The 23836-nt window shown below is 56.2% G+C and overlaps 1 protein-coding gene and 1 long non-coding RNA gene across 2 annotated transcripts; one reads left to right on the forward strand and one right to left on the reverse strand.

Moving 5' to 3' along the window:
* Positions 1 to 8075: 8075 nt before the first annotated feature.
* Positions 8076 to 9510, reverse strand: LOC127027037 (uncharacterized). The gene is made up of 3 exons (XR_007767770.1): positions 9404 to 9510; positions 9071 to 9285; positions 8076 to 8825 (listed from the first exon to the last, which is right to left on the reverse strand). It is a non-coding gene; the product is annotated as an uncharacterized LOC127027037 (long non-coding RNA).
* A 2306-nt stretch (positions 9511 to 11816) lies between these two features.
* On the forward strand, positions 11817 to 23665 carry ADAR (adenosine deaminase RNA specific). Its single transcript, XM_050912326.1, has 15 exons — positions 11817 to 12032; positions 12989 to 14539; positions 15872 to 16058; positions 16140 to 16297; positions 16702 to 16843; positions 17036 to 17253; positions 17504 to 17660; positions 18683 to 18854; positions 19459 to 19552; positions 20990 to 21118; positions 21229 to 21362; positions 21852 to 22034; positions 22509 to 22621; positions 22975 to 23102; positions 23401 to 23665. Exons 2-15 carry the CDS (start codon positions 13089 to 13091, stop codon positions 23639 to 23641), a joined length of 3507 nt encoding a protein of 1168 aa, XP_050768283.1. The 5' UTR covers positions 11817 to 12032; positions 12989 to 13088; the 3' UTR covers positions 23642 to 23665.
* The last annotated feature ends 171 nt before the right edge of the window (positions 23666 to 23836 follow it).

Consider the following 23836-nt stretch of genomic DNA (forward strand, 5'->3'; position numbering starts at 1 on the left):
TAAGGGCAGCCCTGCCCGGTGACCTGCGCTGCCACAGGCAAGGGCTGCATTCCTGGGAGCAATCCCGCTCTCCCGGGGGGGGGTGAATTGCACCGAGGGAACGCAGCCGCTGTGCCCAGGAGGTGTCCGGTTTGGGCTTCATGCCCTGCCCCGGGGAGCTGTGGGTTTTTTGCTCCCTTCAACCTCAGGCTGCGATGGTGTAGGACGACAAAGCCCTGAGCATGAGAGAGAAACGCGGTGAGGCTGCGGGGACTGCTCCGTCTCAGCCTTCCAGCTGATGCACTCCCCGAGCCTCAGGGAGCATCTCTTCCTCACCTCCAGCCCCTGAGCTGCTGGACCTGATCCCCATTGGATCAAGATCTGTGGGCAAATAAGTCTTAAAATGTTCTTTTGCAGCCCCCATGCTCCTTCCCAGCCAGTCTTCCCGCATGGAGCATGACAACGTCCGGGAACGAGCAGCTCTTACAGGACCAGTTCCTGCTGCTTTTGTCCAGAGAAAGCCTAAAAGCCCCTACACTGGCTCTTCCCCATCAGAACCGCAGTCACTGCCGTGCTGTCACCGTTGTCACCGTTACTACTGTCACAGCTGCGCTGGCCTGACCCTCCCAGGCCAGTTAAACCCAGTAGGGTCAGGTCCCAGCACCAATGAGCTGCCATGAGCTCTGGTGGCTCCTTGCTGGCCCCTAGACCTGAAATCCCCTCGCAGAAACCATCTGGCAGACGGTGGCTGCCTGCGATTGCCCGGCTGGGGCTGTTCCTGCCCCACACATTTGCCCCCACTTGTGGGGCAGTTGTTGGAGGCAGCTGCCCCACGTTGGGACACGGCCGGGACCAGCTCGGGGGTTTATAGCTCTGCTGGAGGAGAGGGGCTGGTTCCCCCCGGGGAGGGCAGGGCTGAGCCTTCCCTGCTGCCAGCTGAGTCTGGGGGTGCCTGGGGATTTCTAGGGTGCTTGGCCCTCTGCACCGCTCTCCCTTGGGCGTCTCCTGCCCAGCGTCTCCCAGCTGGCTCGGAGTCCCGTGCGATGGCCACCAGGTAGGTTTGCTGGAGGGGGGAAGGTGATTCCTCAGCAGTTTGAGAAGGGGAAGATGCCGCTGCAAGGCTCTGCGCTGGTCCCAGCTTCTCCTCTCCCGGCTCTGAGCTTCCTCCCGAAAGGCACCCGGAGGGCTCGGGGTGGCAGAGAGGGGCTTTTGCAGGGGAGAGGAAAAGCTGCTCCGTGGGATTAGTTCTCTCCCCGTGGGATGAGCCACCTCAGAGCCCCATGGGGCACCGGGCAGGGCTCCGGCACCGCCAGCCCGGCGGGCGCTCTCGGCCGGGGGCTCCGGTGCTCCGGGTGCTGCAAGACGTGCGCCCAGCTCTGCTCCTTCTCCTGCCCAAAGTGTTCTTCCCCCCCGCTGAGCTCTCAGCGCGCCCCGACCTGCCGACGCAACTCCCAGCGGGAGCCGCTCGCGTGTCTCTGTGGTCAGGATCCGGCCCCGGGCTTACATCCCTCCGTCTGGTCCGATCTCTCGGCTGGGGGGAAGGGAGCGGGGACTGGCCTGTCCCCACAGCGTTGCCATAAACCCAAGCTGTACCCAGAAACAGGCATGTTTTAAACTATGGCTTTAACCTGTTCACTGTAAAAAGTGCCTTGGACTTTAATCTGAAGAGGTCAGTATCTATAAATATTTACCTGTGCGGGTGTGTAAGTATGCAGCTATCTATGTATAGTTACACACACAAATATATGATATATACGTACATCTATAAATGCTTCAGACCCCTCTGTTCTGCTGGTCTCGGGAGCTCTCTTCTTTCTGCCGCTGGGGTCGGGGTCCGGCTCTGGAGCGATGTCGGAGGCGTTTCTGCTGCGGTTACACCTCGCCATAGGAAAGCCTTGCGCCGCAGGGGTCGTGCTCGGTGCGGTGGTTCTCCCGACGGTGCTGAGCTCTCCCGTGCATCCCCGGGAAGCGGCTTTGTGCCTCTCGGGTTCCGTCTACGCGCTTTGGGGAGACCCCGGTGAGGGGGAAGCATCCCTGCTCCCTCGTGCAGGAGGATGCTGAGGCTGGGGTAGCGTCTCCGGAGCCCCCCGTGCTGGGAACTGCTGGGCACTTTGTAAAACCACGTGCAGCAACTGCTGCCTCTCAGGAGTCCCCGGCTCCCAGGCAGCTGCCTTGCTTTACGTGAGCAGCGAGGGGTTTTCCAGCCAGCTGCTCCCAAAAGGGCTTTTTTGAAGCGGATCGGGGTCCCCGTGCGCTTGGGCTGTGGTTCAAGGAGAGAGCGGAGGAGCTCGACGGCGTGGCGGATGCTCTTTCCTCCGGCTCTGCGCCGAACCTCCCCAAGGATTTCCCTCCCGCTCACCCCGGCTCTGCCCGAATGTCAGAGCTGGGCTGCTCCCTCCACCTCCGCTAACAGCTCGGTTCATCCCGCACCTCTAAAGAAACGAGGATAAAAGCTGGCTGGGGCGCAAAGGGCACGGAAACGACTTTCACAGCGGGAATGCGTTGGTAGAGAGAAGGGGAAGCTGCATCCTTCCCCACCGAGCGCCGCTAAATCCAGGCGACGAGTCCAAAGCCTTGCTCAGAGCCTGGCAACGCTGCGCCGCGAGCTTTGGCTCGCTCCGTCAGCAAGCGGGCGCTAAGACAGCAGCCTGAGGGACCGGCTGCCCCAAAATGCATCCCCACAGGCGGGCCAGGAGGGTGCCAACAGGCACGACCCCCCCGGCTAACCCGGCTATGGGTGCTGCAGGGCCAGTGGAGGAGGAGGAGAGTGATGTCCAGTAGTTGAATCGTGATGAATCAATAAATTGGGCTTTTTTTTTTTTTTTGAGCTAATACCCACAAATCCTAAATACCTCCAACAGTCTGGGAGACTCTTTGATAGGTGATTAAAACCTTCCAGCTTCATTTCCAGTATTAGTGGCTTAGCGCAGCAGATCCCTAACATACGAAGGCAGCTGTATTTCTGATACTGCCCACGGAGACAAGGCAAAATTCGTTTAATCTTTGCGTGCGGCATGAAATCTGTTTTTATTAATGGCTTGGGATTAAGGCTTCTCCAAGGAGAAAGAGAATCATGTCCGTAACGCGGATCTCCGCCTCCCTGCGGCCGTTTGCCCTTCGCTTTCCCAGCCCGAGGAGGGAGGGAGGAAGGATGCTGCCGTCGGTGTGAGGCTCTGGGCATCTTCACCCATCGCAGTGTGACGTGCCCGCGGCAGCACCGGGGTGTGCGGTGACAGGAGGGGAAGTGCACTTTGGAGGAAAAGAGAAAAAAAAAAAAAGCTATTGTTTTGCTCAACAGTTCCTTCCAGATAAAGCTTTTTATAAACAGCGGAGAACTGCTGGCCTTCCACAAGGGAGAGGAAAACCACAAGCAAATGGCTCCGCAAGGCACGGGATTCAATCGGCACCTGCCTGCTGGGAGCGAGCGGGATGTGCGAGGCAGCTCCCGGGGATGAGGGAGGGCAGGCGGGGACCGGGGGCTTCGGATCAGGCTCTGCGTTTGCACGCAGGCAGGAAAATGGCTCCAGCGCTCGAGCTACGGTTTCTGCACGCCGGCATTTCCCCAGCTCACGAGGCGTGAGCCTCTCTCCCTGCGGAGCAGCTTTTGCTCCCGAGGGGATGGGGCGGGCAGTGAGCGAGGGGGAGCGGCGGCTTCCAGCCGGGCAATCCAGATCTGGTCCACGGCTCCCGAGCCCAGGCAGAAAAAATCTCCGGTACGCATCCTCCTGTGCTCGCTGCAGAAATAAAATGAGCTGGGGGCCTGTCCTGCAGCTATTTCCATCTCGGATGGGCTCCTTTTCCAAGGTAAAAATCAAGGCTGCTCAGCTGCTAATGCATCACCCCAGCCTTGGGATTCCAGGCACCGACAGGGTCGTTCGTTACTGTTAATTATCCGCGCGGCAGTGTGAGGTCTGCAGGCCAGATCGCGCCTTCGGAGAGGTCTGCGCAACATCAGCCAAACAGCTTGGCACCGGGAAAACTGCTCCTGAGCCCTCAAGAGCCCGGAGACGGATGCTCTGGCTCCTGCTCCAGGGCCGTACCGCTGGGATTCGTTAGTCGCCGGAGCCTGGGACGGTGCCGCTTTTGCACGGTCCCCCTGCCCAGCGGTGACCCGCGGGGCTGGGTCTGCGTGCAAGGGCTGGCAGGCTGTATTTTACCTCCCGAGCTTCCTGCTCAGGCCACAGCGTTTGCACATCGGCTCCCTCGTCTCTCCCAGGCGCGCTTGCAATTCCCACGAGCGCCCACGGAAGATGCATCTGCCTGAAAAGATGCCGGGCTCACGTTAATGGCATTTGTGTCCCTTTGCATGGTTATCGGGATGGAAGAAGCCATCTCCGTTTCCCAGAGCCTGCTGGCCTGGTGCTCGCACAGTAAGAAGGGTTTCTCAGCAGTAAAATGCGACGGTAAATGACACTTTTCTACCTAAATGGGTATTTCTGGGTTCCCTGCCGGGGAGCAGCCGCTGTGCTGGAGCAACAGCAACCGTCGCGAGCCGGCCAGCGGCGGGGGCTTTGCTGCAAAACCTGCGGACGAGTTATCACCTCGTCTGCGACGATATTTCGACAGAACCGGAGAGCCGGGGCCAGGAGCGGGGTCCGACTCCTGGGTCTACTGGGGAGAAGCTGCTGGGTGACAGGAGAGCCCCCGCAGCCACCCTGTGCCAGGGGAAGCCCTTGCACAGGTCAGAAGGACCAAAGAATTAAAACCAGAAGGTGGTATTTCCAGAAGCGCCAGAGATGTGGCCGGGTGCTGCAGGGAGTGAGTTTTGATGCGCTTGGCAAAGTCACCACCTCAGCCAGAGCAGCCTCTTGCCAACGCAGAGCCTGGTTTCAAACCCGTGCAAGGGCTTGGACATCCTTTCGGAAGTCAGGAGGCAAAAAGCGGAGAAGTAGCTTCACTGAAAAAGAAGTTGAGCTCTTTTCCATTTGAAAAATAACTGGATTTGGATGAGAACCAGTGAGCGGTTCCCAAGCGAGGCCAGGCACAGGCACAGAAATCCCCATGAAGTCTCAGTTACTGCGGATGGTCTCATCCAAGCCCCTCGCTGCGGCTCAGCGCGCGACGGGCACTGACACGGCCGGCTCTCCTCCTTCCTGCTCTCGCTGCCTCGAAGAAAGTCGTAGGAGCTGGAGGTGGCCCCGGTTCCCGGGTACGGAAGAGGCACCGTCAACCCTACACCGTTCCCTGCGGCTCCTCTCCTCCCTCCGCCGCGCCAAGCCGTGCCGGTGCGGGGCCGGGGAGGATGCTGCTTGCTCCAAAGCTGGCACTGAACATGGGTTGAGAGCAACAGGTTTTGTACTAATTAAAGAGGAATCAATTAGGCTGCAAGATATTCAGCCACCTGGTGCTTCTGACTATTTTTTCCTCCTCCTTCTCTTTTTCCTTAATGTGCTGCTGCTGCCTCCAGGGAAGCCATGAAAGAAGCAAGACATGTTCCAGTTTCTTGCTTTCTTTTAGATTAAAAAACACTGTTTGTGAGGAAATCTGGGCAGGCCAACCAATTAAAGTGCTGTACATGTCCCTGAGATCTGCAACCGGCACCTCCCGTGCCATCCATCACTCCCTCCAGCCACCCTCCTGCCTCTCCATCAGTGCGTGTCGCTGGCTCCGGCAGCCGGTTTGTGCTGCGTGAAAAAAAAATCCTCCGCAGCGAATAAAGAAAAAGCGGCGAAGGAGGTGTAACAGGATCCCGGGGGAGGCACAAAGGAGTCCTACAAGCGAGGAAGCCCTTCGGAGACCCGGCTGCGCCAGGCTTTCCCCTGTGAGATGGTCCATTAGAGCTTCTCTGTGCTCAATAACACATAAATCAAGAGGAGCGGAGAGCAGCGGCTGCCCGCCCCGGGCGGCCCCTGGAGTTTGCCGAGCGCTGACCTTGAAGAAAATGGTGGGGTCAGCAGGGAACCCCGCGGCAAGTACCGCAAGCGATGCGGGTGAAAATGGGATGCTGGCGTGGTGACGAGCGGCAGAGGAGCAGCAGCCGAGAGCTCTGCCCGGGGCCGCACAGGGTGCCTTTATACCCTCCGGCCGATGCTTTTCCCACCCGTGGCTCTGCCCTGGGGAGGGATTGTGAAATCCTTTCCATTTGTCTGAGCGCACCATAAAGCCCTCTTGCAGATAAATCAGATTTAATATTAAATATGAAAGGGAATAGCAAAGGGCAAAAAGGGGAACCTGGACTCGGATGGCGACGTAAAGGTCACAGAAGAGAGTATTAATGCCATGTCGGCTGACACGCATTAGGAAGCTCCTTGAATTCTGGCATTAGGGAGGATTCATTAATTTAACTGATTCGCTCTCTGGGAACCCCTGCATCAGGTGCACTGATTCAGAGCAGCGACAGTAACCCCCTTCTCCTCGCTGGTCCCCTTCCAAGAACAAGCTCTGAGAGGTGCTGGGTGGCTCGAGGTCTGTCCGGGGGTCCCCGTCTGCCACCCTGCAGCGATGCTTTGGCCGTCACCCAAGAGATGACAACTCGGTGCCAAAGAGAAACGCCAGCGTCTGAAGCATGCTTTGTCGTGGTGGGAGCGGCCGGTCTTCCCATAGCCCCTCTCGGAGCCGGAGGAGCCCCTGGCCATCGTGGCACCAGGCTGGAGGAGACCACCGCAGGGTAGGTCTTGCCAAGCAGACGCTGCGATGGCTATAAAACCACGACGGACGAGCCCCGTAGCATCCGAGAGCTAAAGGTGAAGGCTGTGCTCACGTGGCATCCCCTGCCACACCGGTGGCTGCGCCGCAGTCTGCCTTCCCCTGCCTATTTTCAAGGGTACCTTTTGTAACAGCCGGAATAAAACCGTGCTGCTTCCCACCGCTGCAGCTGCCGTGGGAGTCACCGCGCCGGCTCCTTCGCCTGCTGCAGCTGTGCCAGCCCCACCTGCCTTTCCCTTGCCGGGCTCCACGGCGGCTCAGAGCCAAGGACGAAGGCCGTGGGAGCAGGCCATCGCATCCCTGGAGCACACTGATGCTTGAGGGGGATAAGCGTCGCGTGGACGGAGGTGCCAGGAGACGTGGCAGAGTCCCCGCTTCCCCTCCGCTCCGCACCAGGAGCTCTCGAGATGAGTAATCGCTGCCGACGTCTCGGGAGCACAGACATGGCAGCTGCCGGGGCTGTATCAAAGCTCAGGTTCGCTCCTGTGCTGAGCGACGAGGAACCTTGAGAAAAAAAGCTTGTGCAATGCCCCGGATAGCTCTGCTGCTTCCCCAGCCGGGAACCAGCCCCTCGGGAGCTAGGAGGGGGCAAAGCGGGTGAAAAAAATCACTTGCTGGGAACCAGCACCTTTCTGCGGTGCCCAGACTGAAGCCGCAGGCTCAGGATGGGGCAGCGTCTCCTGTGCGTTACCTGTGCTGTGCTGGTAGCTACAATAAAAATCTATTGGAAGAAAATAAAGTATTTTTTCCCTCCAAGGGGAACTGAAGGCACTGGAGTTATGGAGATTTTCCACGCCGGTTCCCAGCTGTGCGTCTGCGGCCAGACACAAGGAAGAGCAACGTTTGGGAGGACGTGGGAACTGACTCGGCCCAATTCCTCGCTCCACATACGAGGAGCCTGGAGCGCTTTATGGGCAATTCTGCAAGAAGGCCAAAACCTAATTGAACCTCTTGCCTCGGCAGCGCGAAAGCAGAGCTTGCCCCTGGGGTGGAGGGGAGCAGGCACCGGCAAGGCTAATAATACCCCACCGCTCCCAGGGCTGCCTGCAATTAAAAAAATGCAGTCAGCTGATTTAGGAGAGTAACAAAATGTCCCCTTTGCAATCAAGCCGCCAGCTTTTCTCTCTCTTGTAGGAACAGGCTGCCTTCAAGAGCGAGGAAGTGATATTTTAGAGTGTCTAATAAAGCAGTTTCAAATGAAACTGTGCGGAACAATAGCCTTAGCTGAGAACTGGCATTTGAACAGAAAGTCGGGCGGGGGAGCTGTGCTACAATTTATTTCCTCTCATTTCATTTCATAAGAGGGAAGCAAAACAAAGCAGACACCTGAGGCATCTCCAGCTGGTGCCGGAGATTTAGCAAATGCTGCCATCACGCGGGGAAGTCTCTGCTCAGCCCCAGGGAAGCTGTGGGTTTGGGGGAGCCCCCAGGGAAGGGGGGGGGGGGGCAGGATGAGCCCCGGCATCCCGGGATGCTGGTGCTGGGCGAGAAAAGGAGCCCTCTCCATCCTCCGCCAAAATCCGCGGGGATAACGCAGATACCCACACATAAGCCGGTTATCAGCCGGCAGCTCCTTATCTCCAGCACAAATTGACTCGGCTTTACGTGGCCGCGATGTCGGGGGGCTGCTGGAGCTTCTGCCAGTGCGAAGCAGACGCCGAGGCTGCGTTAATGCCGGGCCTTCGGCAGCCGGTGGTTCTCCGAGTCTCCCAGCCCGTTCCTATGGAAACAGGTTGGGAGTCTGCCCAATTTTCCATAAAGAAGGAGAACGGAGAATGAACTCGTATCGATTAAGTGGCTGTTTGTCGCATTTAGGGTGTTGCAATTCAAGAGGATATATGGCCCCATAACGCCAGCTATAGATTATTTCATGGGCAGGGTCTATCACGTCGATGCAGTGGAGAGCAGCGCTGTAACTTTCCCATTCTGCCTTAACAGCAGCCAAGATGAATCACGTTCAGCGAGGCTGGGTTAAAGCTTGAGAGTGATCACAAGCAATTAAAAGGGGGTGGGGGGCCGGGAAAAAAAGAACAGATTGAGGAGTTGATCACCATGTGCTCCGCGTGCTGTGGAGTCATTCGTGCTTCGGCAGAGTGGGTGGGAGACTCCGCTTATGCGGACTGGTAGTGCCTGACCCCCGGCGTTTGCAGGTCTGCTGCGAGCCTCATCCCAGGCACGGGGGTTTGTGCTCCCAAATCCTCCTAGGAATGATGATGGGACAATTTCAGCTGGCGCAAGGGGTTCTTTGTTAGAAAATGAGCCTCTCCATTACAGTAAACTCTCCCCACACACACCCCAAACTGGGAAACGCAAGCCCCCAAATCTCCGAATCCAGAAATCATCTGAAAAAAACCCCAAACCCTGAACAACCCTCAACCTCAGCTTCAAAAAAACATCACTGAACGTGAGCAGCAGCCGAGCCCAGCAATTCTGAGGCCTGACTCACCGTTTCTGCGTGCCTGCAGTGACTCCAGGCTCATTGAAATGCCTTCACAAAGCCGCAGGGAAGCAGCTATGGCGGGTGCAGGGTCCCCACCCGAAGGCACACGCAGCCACCATCTCTTTGGGACGGGCAGAGCTGCTGGCGGGGACCAGGGTGCTCTGAGGAGCTCGTCCTCATGTGTTTTGCTCATTCATGGGCAGGTGTAGGCAGATGGCCCCCTAAAATACATCCAGAGTTCATGCCCGTCCCTCCCGGCTCCCCTCCACATCCACCACCCTGGCAGAAGAGGGGCTGGGGACTCCCAGTCTGAGGGTTCTAGATGTGACTATCGCTCACCGGTTGTACCGCAGCAAACAGGCGCTGCCCCGAGCCACCGGCAGCCTCTGAGCCGTACAAACCATTTGCGGTGCCGGTACACCTCCCGCCTGGCACCCGGCGCAGTCGCCGCCTCGGTACTCGGCTGCCTCTGCCAGATGGTAAATGACACACAACTATTTACACGCACGCAGCAAAGCAGCAGACAGGAACAATCTGTTCTCTGCCGGTAGTTTTCTAACTCACACGGTTAGGAGGGGTTTTGCCCATGAAAGGGAGGATCCGCCGGGACCAGAGGCTGTGCCGGGTTTGGAATCGGGGAGGGGAACGTCTGCCATCTTCCTGGAAAGGACCGTGAGGACAGGGTGGGACGTGACTCCGGCCTCGACTGGAGGGGCAGCTCTGGCATTAAAACACATGTATTAAAATGGGGGCGAGGGGAGTCCCACAGGAAATGGGGAGCCCGTGGAGGAAGGAGAAGCCCCACGGGGGAAGTGGGGGGCCATGGCAGGGCCCACAGGGGGATGGGGGGGCCCACAGGAGACAGCAGAGCCCCACCACAGATGGAAGGCCCATAGGGAATGGGGGCCCCACAGGGCATGGGGGGGCCCATGGAGGAGGGGGGAGCCCCACGGGGAATGGGGAGGCCCACTGGGGACGGAGGGGCCATAGGGGATGGGGTGCCCATGGGGGGGGGGGGGGGGGACCCCCCCGATCCCCCCCCCCCCCCCGGGGGCTCCCGGGGCCCCGCGGGCGGCGCGCAGGGCGCATGCGCAGTAGCGCACATGCGCGCCGCTGCTTCGGGCGGCAGCTCCCGCTGCGGCGGGCGGTGCCCCGGGATACAGCGGGAGCGGCTGCTGCCTCCCAACCGGGGGAGGCGGGTGGGTTGTGCAGCCTCCCCCACAGCGGAGCGAGGGAGGGCGGGTGAGCCAGGCCCCGCTTAGCCCGCGGCGGCGGCACAGCCACGCGTTGCCCTGGCTAAACATGGCCGCCGCGCTTTGCCCTGAGGGAAGATGGCCGCCGCGAGGCTCCCCGCACCCTGCGCAGGCGCGGGAGGGCGCTCGCTTGCGTCATCACCCTGCGCCGGCCGCGGCACCAGCGGCGGCAGCGGAGGGGGTAAGGGGGCGCGGGGGGGGGGGGCGACGGCCGCGGGGCGGGGGCAGGCCCGGCTCCAGGCCTCGCCTCGCCGCTAAAGCCTGGGCCCCGCCGGGCCTTCAGCAGCACCGGGGGCGCTTACTGGCCTCATGGGCGGAGCGGAACCGAGCCGCCTCCCCGGCCCGCGGGTGTCCTGCGGCTCCCGCCGGGCCTGGTGACACGGGCGGGACGGGGACGCGCTGGGCGCAGGCCGCGATTCGGCCTCCAACGAGGGCGGCCCCGCGGGCTTCGGGGACGTGGCGTGATCGTGTCCCAGCAGCCCCGGGGCCGTGTCGGGGCCGGGGTTTCGGTAGGGCGGGGTGCGCCCTCCCCTGCGCGTTTCGCAGGCGGAACGCGTGGAATAAAGTGTTTTCCTTGGTGCCGCTCTTCTCCTTGAGTCCCGGCTTGTGGGAGCTGGCTCGGTACTCACGGCCCCGTATCCCAGCCCGCCTTCCCGCACGGTGCCTTCGGGCCTCGGGGACCTCGTCCGGTCGAGCCCCCCAGCGCAGCGAGCGGAGCCGTCGTCTCGCAGCGTGGGCGCGGGGTGGCTGCGGCTGGCCGGTCGTGGTTCCGCTCGGGGAGGTGATGTGACCCGGGTGCGGGGTAGCACGCATCCTGCCTTGGTCGTTGGGATCTTGGTTTTTTTTTTGGGAGGTGTCGTTTAAGGGCGACAGCCGTTCCCGCAACCCCTCTCCAAACTGGGAGAGCAGCCACCCCTCCTGTGCGGACCAGGATCCCGTCCCAGCGACAGCTCCTGGCTGGCCGGGGCTGTAAATCACCGGCAGGTACCGGGGGAAGGAGTTTCCCTCCGGGGTTTGCTTTCCCGGTTCCAGACCCAGCTGCGGCCGCCGCTGGGAAGGAAGCTCGGAGCTTTGAGCTCTCGCAAAGCCGAGCGTTCTTCGGAAAGCCCGCAGTCCTCCCTCTCCCTGGGGAAGAACCCCGTCCCCTCCCTGCGAGCTCCCCGGACGAGGGGCCGGCCCCGGGCGGGGCGGGGAAGCCGCTGCGGGAACGGGAACGGGAACCGAAACCGAAAGAGAGCTCGCAGCCATCTTGCTGGGGGGACGGGTTGCCTGCAGCCCGGCCGGCGCTGCCTCCCCTCCCCGGGAGGTGTTCTGCGGGTCGGGGCTTCTTTTTTCTGTTTATTTGCTCACAAACTAAGGGAATTTGGCATATGGATGAGACCGAGGTAAAAGCATTTTTTAAACCCCCCTCTTCCTGCCTGCCGGGATTTCTGTCCTGCCTTTGGCTCAGGGGTCGCTTTTAAAACGAGTTCAGCGAGTAGGGGGGCAGTGGCCCCCCCCCCACCCGGAGCTGGGAAGGGGGGAACCCCCCCCCTCGCTGCACTGAGCCTCCCCAGCACCGCACGTGGAACCCGTCTTTATCGGGGTTGGTAAAATAAGTCACGGTGGTGGTGGCAGCTGGGTGCAGTTGGAGGCTGTTGATGAACTTTTTTAACGAAAGGGAAATTGAAGTTGGCCGTGAGGTGTCTTTGATGAAGATCGGGAGCTTTATGAAGGTAAGACTTGGGTCGGAAGAACTATCTTTATGACGATCGGTGACTTAAAGAGGTCACCGGGAAGAAGGTAGGATGGGGACCTAGGAGCAGGTATCAGTTGCATGGTTTTATCCACTCAGTTTCACAACCAGCTGTTGTCAGAGAACTAGAATATATCCTGTGCTGGGTTACTTATTTTTAAAAAGCATATTTAAAGCTTAGACTTACGTCCTGTACCCAAGGGGGTGGCACAACCGTGTGTGATATGAGTGCAAGTTGGGCTAGAGTCCCAAAAAACTTTTCATACTGTTGCCAGCTGCACACCTATCCAATTTCTCTGGGTGTTATCGCTTTACTTCCCCTGTGGTGTGATACTTTTCCTCTACGGGTCACATAATGTCCAGGAAGCGAAGGACATCTGGGATTTCAGACTTTTTTGGCCATGAGTCCGAAAACTGTTGCAAGCCTCTTGCAGCTCTGTCCTGTGTGACTGTGCGAGCTGCTTCACCTCCTTGTGCTGCTTCGCTTCCTTGTGCCCCCGTTTCTCCGACTGGAAAGTGGGTTTGAGATTCTCCTCTCCCTCAGGGCAGAGGAGTGAAAACTCCCTTGTGTTTCGGCAGCGCAGGGCGAGCCTTCGACAGAAGGCATCGTGAGCGGACAAACCGCCCCTGTGCAGCTAGCTTGAAATTCAGTCCGCCGGGAACAGAGGGTCGCTCTTATTAAAGCTGTTTCTCGCGGTTAACTTCGCCTGCGATTCCCGGCTGCTGGGTTCTGTGCTGGGCAGACACAGAGTTTGCTGTTTGTGTTTACATGAATAATTTAGACTCGGTAGAAAACAGCAAAGCTTGACAAGGTGAAGATGCTTGAAATGCCTCAGTAGCAGGCAAGCTGTTTAAACTGCATTTCTGGAATCCTATAGTTGTGTAAATAGGTTCTGAATTGTGGTGTTTGTTTGGTTTTTTTTTTTTTCCTCCTAGCAGGCACTTGTTCAGGACGGGAGAGTGCAGAGTGAATCGCAGCTCCCCTTCTTCTGGCGCGCAGGCAGCCCAGTTCACACGTGTGTCCCAGCAGTGCGCTATGAACAGAGGCGCTGGTCGAGGCAGAGGCTCGTATCTTACCCGGTCAAGACGTAACTGCCCCAGCACTAACCAAGGTTTTTTTAACCGCCCTCGTACCCCACGAGAAATTAATCGGGAAACCTTTTTACGCCAGCAGTTCCTAACAGAGCGGGACGCTGAAGTCTGTTTGCTTCAGGGACAGGGATCACACAACGAATCAAGCATCAGAGGCGTGCGAGCTGCGGCACCGGCTCCTGCAGAGAGATGGCAACCCAGCTGCAGCAGAGCAGGATGGCCTAGGTTCTCCAGTGAGCGTCCGTGGGTAGAGACTTCGCCGCGTTATTGCCCTCCTCAGTACCGTCGTCAGGAGGACTCGGAGAGAGATTCTGACGCCATCAGGCTGAATTTCCAGAGACTGTCTCTTGCTGGACAAGACTGCGAACAAGAAATTCTGACTATTTTCAGGCAGCTTGGGGAGGGGAAGACTTGTACAGTTCATGATCTCGCACGTAAACTTAAAACTCAAAAGAAAGAGGTCAACCGTGTTTTGTATAAACTCTTCAGAGAAGGCAAGCTGCACAAAGGTGGGGAGACGCCGCCACTGTGGAGGATTGCCGGCCCAAGCACAGGGAGAGAAAGAAGCCCCACTGACCACAGCGGTGGTCACGCAGATCCAGCTTGTGAGAGCAGGGGAGGAGAGGGGAGCGCGGTTGGCTCAGGAGACGCCGATCCCGTGATGGCTGAGACAAAGGACAAAATCTGCAACTACTTGTTCAGCGTGGCAGAAACGACGGCGCTCAACCTTGCCAAAAACATTGGGTTTTCGAGGGCCAAGGACGTTAATGCCTTTCTTAGCGCTCTGGAAAAACTGGGAGATGTCCACAAGCAGAACACGAGCCCCCCACGGTGGTCCCTGACAGACAGGAAACGCGAGCGGATGCAGATGAGGCTGAAGGCCAGCGCGCTAACACAGACGGCGAATCCCACACCTGAGTCAGGTTTTCCACCTTCCTCTGTTCCTCCATGTCCCCAGGAGATGACCGTAGCTTCACCAGCAGCGACAGTATCGGAAGAAGAAAGTATAGAAAACGGACAGCAGCCGTTCGGGCAAACTGATCGGAGCGATGCCAGTGACACGGAAGCAGCCCCGCCTGAGGACACTAAGCCCGAATTCTCTGGTTTGAGTAATTACGATAACTCTGAAAACGGCAAGTGGGCCATGGATGATATCCCGGATAATCTGAACACTGTCAACGAGCAGCCCCATGAGTCAGAATCTATCATGAATTCCCAGTCTTCCCCCAGTTACGCCGCCCAGTTTGAAACTGCTTTCCCATGTACGCCCGTAGAGAAACTGATGGCTTGTCAGGAGAAGAACCCAGTGAGTGGCCTTACCGAATATTCCCAGTATATGTACCAGCACTGTGAGTTTGCCATGCTGGAGCAGAGCGGACCCTCTCACGAGCCACGGTAAAAAAATTTCCTACCTTTCCTGAGCTGCCTTTTTGCTTAAAATGATCTGACTTCAGCTAACTTCACCCGCTCAACTTTGTCCTGAAGGGCCTGCTCATTAATGTTTACTTCATTTCAGAAGGATTAGCCTAGATGATTCCTTGCAGCAGCTTAAAAAAAAAAAAAACAAAAACCAAAACAAGGCTAAAATTTAGCCCCAGGTAGCCCAGTTTTGGCAACCCTGCACCTCATTCTGAGCAGCAAAGGTGAGACTCGTCTCTTCACCTAGGTCCCGTCTGATTTAATCGCTTGGCTTTCAATTTGATCGTATAGGGGGAAACTGGTTATTTCTAAGCTACCTCTCAAGATGCTCTCACCCTGGAAGTGGTATGAAGGGAGGCCAGAACAAAGTGCTCGGGTGCAGGTATGTTGGGTTAGACGAGGTGAACCCGCTCTGGACATCTCTGTGGTGTTGCAGGGCAGAGCGGCCTCTGTGAGCAGAGCACGTAGCATGACGCTAGGGTTTGCGGAGTCAGTCTCTGGAGTCCTGCTTCCCCTTGTGAAATCGTGGCTGTTCCTGAGCACCAGCGAGACGGTGAAAAGCACCATATGTGCCACGCTGGAATATGTCAATAGATCCGCTAGACAGGAAAATTGGCCTAATTTCTAAACATGGAGTCCCAGGCTTTTTTTTTTTTCTTTTTTTTTTGTAAGGAGGGATCTGAATGGATTCAGCCCCATAACCCCTCTCCAGATTTGGTTTGACCCCTTCTCGTTGGAAGCGGGTTTCCTCTGTATAGGGCTGGAGGACAGAAGAGAAGCGTGTTTGTTAGAGTTCATAGGGAGGAGAGAGACAGAAACATCAAAGGCAAGAGGTTTACGTGAGGTAGCACCGCTCTGAGATGGTGTGAATGCACTGGATAGCCAGGGAAAATGCCGGAGGGACGAGTGACCCCGAATGACCAGGTGCAGACGGAACAGCGCAGGCTGCTTTTAAGCTTGCTTCATCCCTGTGCAGGAGACATAACCGATCTGCTCTTTGCATACAGCCGTTGCGCGTTTCTGGCGCTTGTGGAACAAGGCAATTCGTCCTGTTCCTTCAGAACGAAATCTGGAGCTGCTCCTCTGTCGTGAACAGCTCTGGAAACGCGATGAAACGAGGTCCAGATGCAGAGCTGTCGGGGCACCCTTGGTATTTTTGTCTTCTGCACACGGCAGCCTGGGCTTGCTCTCCCAGCCAGGAGCTAGCTGTTCCTTCTCACTGGAATTCCAAGAGCGGCCTTAGTTGCTTGCTCTGAGAAGACCGCACTTTTGCCTCTCGATTTACCTCTTCGGTTTTCTCTTTCAAAGATTTAAGTTCCAGGCAGTGATTAATGGGCGCCGATTCCCACCAGCAGAAGCAGGGAGCAAAAAACTCGCTAAACAGGAGGCAGCCGCTAACGCTATGAAGGTCCTGATGAGCGAAGCGGAGAACGGAAGACACGGTGGAATTAAATGCGAAGAGCCGTTTCCCTCCGACAACTCTGAACCGGAATTGGTGAGCCTTGTTTTCTTTACTTGTGAGGCTGGTCAAACAGTGTTTAGTCTGAAACTGGTTTCCTCCGTCTTCTTGCTGTAGCCTTTGCATCCAGAGCCAGAGCCGTCGTCTGCACCAGCTCATCTCAACCTGCTTCCTGGGAAGCACCCTATCAGCGTGTTAATGGAGTACGGACAAAAATCGGGGAACGCGGTTGAATTCCAGCTGCTCTCTCAGGAAGGCCCACCTCATGATCCTAGGTATGGTATGTTGTTGTCAGCTTCGGGGAGGATAGAAACCCTTTCTTTAATATCCTTCCTCTTCGGCACGCTCCCCACGTTCGTGGACTCATCGCTAACCTAGCTGAGTGCTCCTCTTGTCCGAGGAGTCTGGGCATGGCTCCTCCAAGACATCTGCCTCCAGAAAGAGACCAAAACCAATGCCCTTTCTCAGAGAAAGGATGCTGTGTCTTCTAGCAGACCAGGAACAGGTTCCAGTCCCGTACCCTACCTGGTAGTGCTCTACTGGGAGTATTTAGGGCCATTGTGGTAGATTTAAATTGGAGATAACCTAGAAGGATTGAACTTGAACTGGGAGAAGGGGATAATAAACAGATCGAGACACCTATGCTTAACACTTTTCGTATGCTATAATGTCCTGTCAGGTTCAGCTACTGTGTGAAAATGGGTGACCAAATTTTCCCTGCTGTGGTAGGAAACAGCAAGAAGGGAGCAAAGCAAATGGCAGCAGAAGTTGCTGTGAAGATTCTTTCTGGAGAGTCTGTACCCCATGTCTTGCCTGAACAGGTACAAAGAGCTTCTTTATAAGACCCAAGCGTTTTGGGTTGAGTTCCCCCCCCCCTTTATTTCATATTCCACTGGATTTCACCCCACAAGGTCACGTGCTGGCTCTAGCAGAGGTTTGCTGAGTGCTCTTGGCCTGCGGTCACGCCAGCTGCTCAGTATTTAACAGCCTTCTCCTGTCTAACTCTGCTCTAGCCTGTCGTGAAGCCCCATGGTGACCAGTCCATGCACAGCTGTGGACCGTGGATCACCACTCCGGATGAATCCAAGGTGGCGAAAGCGAAGGGTGTTGGGGAGCTCATCAAATACCTTAATGTCAATCCTGTCAGTGGCCTGCTGGAATACGCCCGCTCCAATGGGTTTGCCGCAGAGTTCAAACTCATTGACCAGTCAGGACCTCCCCATGACCCCAAGTAAGTAGCTGCATCTGTCCAGGAGGAAATTTTGCCCTGTTGCTGTTGTCCTGGAGAAAGGGCGGAGAACGCAAAATTCCTGATGCAGTTTGAGATGGCAACAGGCCGAGCTGCTGCCTCTGCCAAACCTTATGTGCGGATGACAATAAGCTGCCTCCACTCCTCTCTTCTCTCCGCTGAGAGAATTTAAAACCCAGACTGAAATCCGTAGGTTTCTGGGTTTCTCAGAGGTGCGCTGCTGTCTTTGTAGGTTTGTCTACCAGGCGAAGGTTGGAGGCCGTTGGTTCCCAGCTGTAACTGCACACAATAAGAAGCAGGGCAAGCAGGAGGCAGCTGATGCAGCGCTCAGAGTCCTGATTGGGGAAACAGAGAAGATTGAGCGCATGGAAGGGATGAACATCACTGAGGTAAATCCTCTTCCTCCGAAGCTGGGACTGCTTTTGTAGCCCTGCCTGTCCTGTGCCTTTCAGTCCAGCAGAAAAAATGTCTTCAAGATCAACTGTGAGGTCTTTTTTCTCCGAAGGTGTAGATAAGCTGACGTGTTCCTGAAGTGGGTTAGATGTTTCCTCAGGGCACAGACGTACTCTTCCCTCCTGCTGGCCTCTGCTTTAGGGCTAAATTGTCATCGGATTCTTCCACAAGCTACTGAAATGTGTTCCTGTGGTGGAGCAGGAACACGCTCATTTTTAATTCTGTGGCTTCCCCCCCCTTCCAAATTCCTTCATGCTGCATTAAAAACTGTGTGTCAGCTCAAAAAACTCATGCACCAGATAAGAGCAAAGCTCTGGTTGTGTCAGGATGGCTGTCCCAAACCTGTGCTGCTTTAAATCACACTTAGAGTTTTGTGATCTCTTCAAAGCTGTGTTCCAGGCTGCACAGCTCAGCACAGCAGCTGTGGCTCTAAATAGAAAAGCCATCAGGGAGGATTTGTCAGTCAGCAGTGCTAGAGGAGGCAAGTGCCCGTCTGCGATGGGAGTGACGGTGCAGTCTCCTCACAGGCAGCCAGAGAAGGAATTCCTCCAAAGCCAGTAACAGATTTCCTTGGCTGAGTCTCTGGGAACAGGCAAGATGGGGTTTTGTTCCTTTGCGATGGGGGTTTCCCCTGGCAATCTCGGGAGGCCGTTCCTCAGCCCGTTATCCTCGCTGCCAGGCAGACAGCTTGCTGCTGTCTCTTAATGATGTGCTCAAAGCAGAACTCAAAGCGTTGGACAAGGTTTTCCCAGAAATACCTAAAAGAACTTCACCCACCCCTTGACACGATCCTGTCCATGCACTCAACCCAAAACTGCGCTGCCGGTCGCTCATGTTTTCTGTGTTCCTGCCTTCTGCCTGGATAGCTGTGCTTCAGGTTAGCTACTTCTTGAGCTGTTTTGTTCCGTGACCTAACTCATGATCTCTTGGCAATCCTGGTCTTGTGTCCCCGTTCCAGCTCCCCGTCAGTGGCAGTACCCTACACGATCAGATGGCTATGCTGAGCCACCAGCGCTTCAACACCCTCACTGCTCGCATCCAGCACAGTCTGCTTGGGCGGAAGATCCTGGCTGCCATCATCATGCGGAAGGGAAATAAGGGCCTGGGAGTGGTGGTCAGCATCGGAACAGGCACGAACAGCTTCTTCCAGCATAAGAACTCTCGCTTCCCTGCTAAATCCCCTGTCAGCTACGACTAGGGAATGGCTGTTGCTGTAGGCTTCTTCAAGAGAGGGCAAGAAACGTTCCCAGGGCTCGCGTGGTGTCACAAGTGATCTGGTTATAGAGAGAGAACAAAGCGAATGTGCCTGCAGCTATATTGCTCTTAATCTTTGCTTGCATTGCTGCGCGCTAGTCTGTGCATCAGAGCGTGGATTCCTTGCGTTGTACAGCACAAGATCCCCCAGCTTCTCTCAGCTGCGTGTACCTTAGCTCCCCTCCTAGTTAGCTGCCGCGCTTCCACCCGGAGCGGTGGGCTGAAAAGCGCTCGGGAAGGGACGCTGCCCCTAAACCTGTGGCCATTTAAGTCTCTGCTGTCCCTAAAGTAGTGTGTGCTCTGTGTCCCTTTATTTTCCTAACTGCTTGGATCAGGGTAATGATTTAATAGTCAGGGTGCTGCTGCTGCTCAGGAGCCCAAAGGAGTAAAACTTGAAGGAAGATGAAACCCTCCCTCTTTCTGTGAAGCTGTGTGTTGACTTTGACACTTGCCTTTTTTTTTTTTTATTATTTATTTCAGGTAATCGTTGCGTGAAAGGAGAAGAGCTGAGCTTGAAGGGGGAGACAGTGAATGACTGTCATGCAGAAATCATTTCTCGAAGAGGCTTTGTGAGGTGAGAGAAGGGGAAACCCGAAGGAGAGGGGCCTGCCAAGAGGTGCTGACCCTTTCTAGAGGGATGGAGCTGTGCCGATTCCTTGCTGCGTTGAGAGAGAACTGTGATCCTCTAACACTACTGTTTACCCATGTGTTGTTAAATAGAGGGAAGTTATTTCTGATAAAGAAGGAGCCATGCCTGAATGGTGCCCAAATTAGTCCCGGACTGGAAACTTGCCAAGAGCCCAAGGGCCGCATCTGACGTGCTTAAAATAAAGCATCCTGCCGAGGCTGCTTGGGCGGCGCGCGACGCGCTGTTTCGGTCCGAGCACGGCTCTGTCTGAGCCACGGTGCTGGGGAATCTGCGGGCCAGGTCCCCTTTTGGCCTTTCTGGATCTGGGTGTAGAAGGCTTCAGGAAAACATACCGCATGTGTGTGCGCTGATAAGTCAGAAGTCCTTTTTCATCGGTTGGAAAGGCTTTGCCCAACTAAACTGCACAATTGTTCTCTTCTCTTCAGAAACATTCCATGTGGCACTTCTTTTTTTGTTTTTTTTTTTAAAAACTAACGGGAGATGAAGTTGGACTAGCCTTGTTAATGCCTGCCCTTCCGGTTATCAACAGCAAAGCCAGCTGCTTTCTTAAAGTCTTTGCCTGCTGCCACTATACTCTGAGCGTTCCTCAGCACCGGAAGGTGTTGAGCGCAGGTCCCCGGAAAGCTGTAAAGTCAGGGGATTGCACTCTTGCTTACTGTCCGTCTCAGCTATTAATCCTGACAGTCGTGGCTGCTGGGCTGCTCCGGCACAGCAGAGCCTGTCAGAGACGAGAACAGTGAGTTCCACCTCTCCTTGCGAAACTGGTCCCTGCACAGGCTCTACTTGAGGAGTCTCTGTGAAGCTGCAGTTTTTCTTTAGTCCTTGAGGCTACGTTGGAGACCTCAAGGTTTTTCCCTGTCCCGGACAGGAGCAGCCATAAAAGACCCAGTCGTTGTAAACAGATCGTGGCGTTGTGCTGATAATACCGCTTGCGTTCGGCTGCCCGTGGGGCCGTTTACTCTTAATGCAAACTTGGTGCTGACTAAAGGTGCTAGGTTAACAACCTTGAAGTCTTCTTCACGCTCGGATCAGATGCACGCAAGCAGCAGCCAGCCAGGCTCCTTTCTCTCTCCTGCCAGTGCTTCCCTCTGCTCACCTACCAGAATGCTCGTTTTCTATTGCGTGTCCTCTGCCTGGCAGGAAATCTGCTTGATTTCATGCCTTTTCTGTAGCATCAAACGCTATTCGTTGGCTTCTGAGTATTCTCAGCCACGGCTCCTGGTCTTCGCTCTCGCACGCGGCAGGAGCAGGTGACTTGGTGCGACAGAGGCAGAGCTTGGGACCCTGCCTGTCCCGGTCGGATCGAAGCGCTCCTTGTCTGAGGAGCAAAGCAGCTTTTTGACGTGATGTCATTATTTTCAGGTTTCTCTACAGTGAGCTGATGAAGTATGACCCGTCTAATCCTTCGTCTGCAGAAGAGAGCATTTTTGAGCCAGCGGGAGGGAAGAGACTCAAAGTAAAGAGCAGCGTTACCTTTCACCTCTACGTCAGGTTTGTGCGGGGTTGCGCAGGGAGCGACTGGCGTCGGCGGCACTGTCGCACCCCTGGCCCTGGCTGTTTTCTGAGAGTCAGCGCTAACCTGGGGAGCGTTTGTTTTCTAGCACAGCGCCTTGCGGGGACGGGGCGCTCTTTGATAAATCCTGCAGCGATCAGGCGAGCGTGGTGGGGCAAGCCCAGCATCAACCTCTCTTCGAGAACCCCAAACAAGGCAAGCTGCGGACCAAGGTGGAGAACGGTGAGTGCCTTCGCTCCCTGCACGGTGGGGCTGGCTCCAGTCCTCTCCTCTGAGCCTTTCTGGAGCTCCAGTTTCCTTACCCCTCTCTGTGTGGTGCTGTTGTGGGATTTGAAGCTTTCAGGAACCAAAGGAGGGGGATGAAAGGGATGGGGGCATTAGAGAGAGTCCCTTCTCCTTCCCAGCTCTGCCTGTTGGGCTGCCGCGCCAGCGCAGCACAGCTGAAGTTTGCTGCAAAGCTCGTATGTCTCTGACCTCCCTTTCAAGCGCTATTTCATTCTGCTTCAGCCATGTTAAAAATGACTCATCTGTAATCAGCACTCAGTTCTCTTTTTTTCATGTGATACTAAAACGTTCCCAGAACCTGGTGACAGACTGACTCCAGAGGTGACTCCGTGCCTGCGCACAGAAGATAGTTTCTTGTGCTGATGGGGTTTTGATTTATTGAATGTCTGACTCTTTACAGAAAAGCTTTCTTCTTCTCTTGCGCAGGGGAAGGTACCATTCCTGTGGAGTCGAGTGACATCGTGCCCACGTGGGATGGGATCCAGCACGGGGAGCGGTTACGAACCATGTCGTGCAGCGACAAGATCTTACGCTGGAATATACTTGGCTTGCAAGGGGCATTGCTGTCACACTTCATCGAACCGGTTTATCTCAGCTCTGTTACGCTCGGTACGAGACCCGCTGTCCTTTCTGGGCTGGGCTGGATGTGCTGCCCCGCTCCTTAGGACTGGGCTGCAGCGACAAGTAACCTCCTTTCCCCACGTGATGGAAAAGCTGGTTTGTGGAGGCTGTAGGAGTAACAGGCTGAAACGTTCTTGGCAGAGCTGTGCTGTTTGGAAGGGAAAAGGGAGTTTGTGGATTTTATGCTGTGGGTGGAGTGGGTTTTTCTCCAAGGTTCTTGATTTTTTAGAAGGCACATGTGATCTAGGAGGGTGAGACAAAAATTGCCTGTTTGTGTCTTCGGTGAGCAATGTTGCAGTCCGTAAACCTTCGTCTTACACATCGAGGGTACACGTAGCTGTTGCCGATCCACGTGGCCGCCAGCTTTCTGGAGCTTGTGAGAAGCGCTGTGGTTCTCAGCGTTGGGCCTGTCCTGACCTGTGCCGTTCCTGCCTCCTGATGCCCCAACGTCTCTCTTCCCAGGTTACTTGTACAGTCAGGGTCATTTAACACGTGCAATCTGCTGCCGCGTGGCGAGAGACGGGAACGTGCTGCAGGAAAAGCTCCGGGCTCCGTATCACGTTAACCATCCTGAGGTACTGCGGGCTTGGCATTCCTTTGTCTTTCCGTCCCCCCTTCCGCCTCCGCCCTTGGGTTCGGGCCTCCCTGCGGCGCGCTGCGGGGGGATCGCCTGGCAGAAGCTCTCCGGCCCGGGGCGATGGCCGGAAACCTGCCCGCTTTGTGTCGTCCCACAGCGCCCGGGGGTCGCTGGCAATGACTTGGTCTGGGAAAAAGGAGACCAAGGTCGCCCGCGTAGCCTTCAGCTTAGTAAGAACCTTGCTGCTCTCAGGAGTTTGGGATGAGCTGAACCCCTGCCTGCAGGGGATGGAAGAGGCAAGAGCTCGCACAGCGCGACCGGCGTTAAGAAACCCTCTTACCTCTTACGCAGGTTGGGCGAGTCAGCGTGTACGACTCTGCCAGGCAGACAGGCAAGACGAAGGAGTCTTCGGTGAATTGGTGTCTTGCTGATGAAAGCGAAGTTGAAGTCTTGGACGGCACGAAAGGGAAGGTAGATGGGTAAGAAGAGCCTTTCCTGACGCTGCTTTTCTGTTTGGGGAAAGGGGGGCAGCTCTGACGTCGCGAGTACGCTCTGCCTTACGTGTGGGGAGGGTCGGAGAGAGGAATTTCAAACTGATGTGAGTGAGCGCTCTTGAAGCAAAACAAAATATTGCCCAGCCCGGCCCCTAGAACAGAGCCCCGCTGAGCCAAGAAATCGCACAGGCATCCCGTTGTGGGTTTTTCCCTGAGCCCCCTGCTCCTCTTTTGCTCTTCTGAGCGTCGTGTCCTTCATTGCTGCCTTCGTCTTCCTTCTCAGACCGAAGCTGGAGGTGTCTCGCGTGTCCAAGAGGAAAATGTTCGTCCTGTTCCAGCAGTTGTGTGCTAAGAACAACCGCAAAGACCTGCAGAACCTCTCGGTGTACTCGGATGCTAAGGAGGCAGCCACGGCGTACCAAGAAGCCAAGCAGTGCTTCTTCAGCACGCTGGAAGAGATGGGCTACGGCAGCTGGATCCGCAAACCCCAGGAGGAAGATAATTTCTCTTTCCCTGATGCATAATGAGACGCCCTGCGTGTGTGCGGGGGGGGGGGTGAGTGTGCACAGGCGTGTGCGTGGGTGTACGCGTCCTTCTTTCGCCACCTTCTTTTGGAAGTGGAGTCAGGAACGTGCGGCAGTTTCCCCCGTAGGCCTGGCTGCCTCCTCTCTCTGCTCCGGTTACTCTGAGACCCTGCCCTTTCCCTTTTTAAAACATGC

The sequence above is a fragment of the Gymnogyps californianus genome, chromosome 29, assembly GCF_018139145.2.
Source record: "Gymnogyps californianus isolate 813 chromosome 29, ASM1813914v2, whole genome shotgun sequence".
Lineage (NCBI taxonomy): Eukaryota > Metazoa > Chordata > Aves > Accipitriformes > Cathartidae > Gymnogyps > Gymnogyps californianus.

Coding starts and splice junctions, on each gene's coding strand:
- ADAR (XM_050912326.1), top strand. CDS start 13,089: ATGAACAGAGGCGCTGGTCGAGGCAGAGGCTCGTATCTTACCCGGTCA. Junction 19,553..20,989: donor TCTCGAAGAGGCTTTGTGAG/GTGAGAGAAGGG, acceptor CATTATTTTCAG/GTTTCTCTACAGTGAGCTGA. Junction 23,103..23,400: donor ACGAAAGGGAAGGTAGATGG/GTAAGAAGAGCC, acceptor CTTCCTTCTCAG/ACCGAAGCTGGAGGTGTCTC.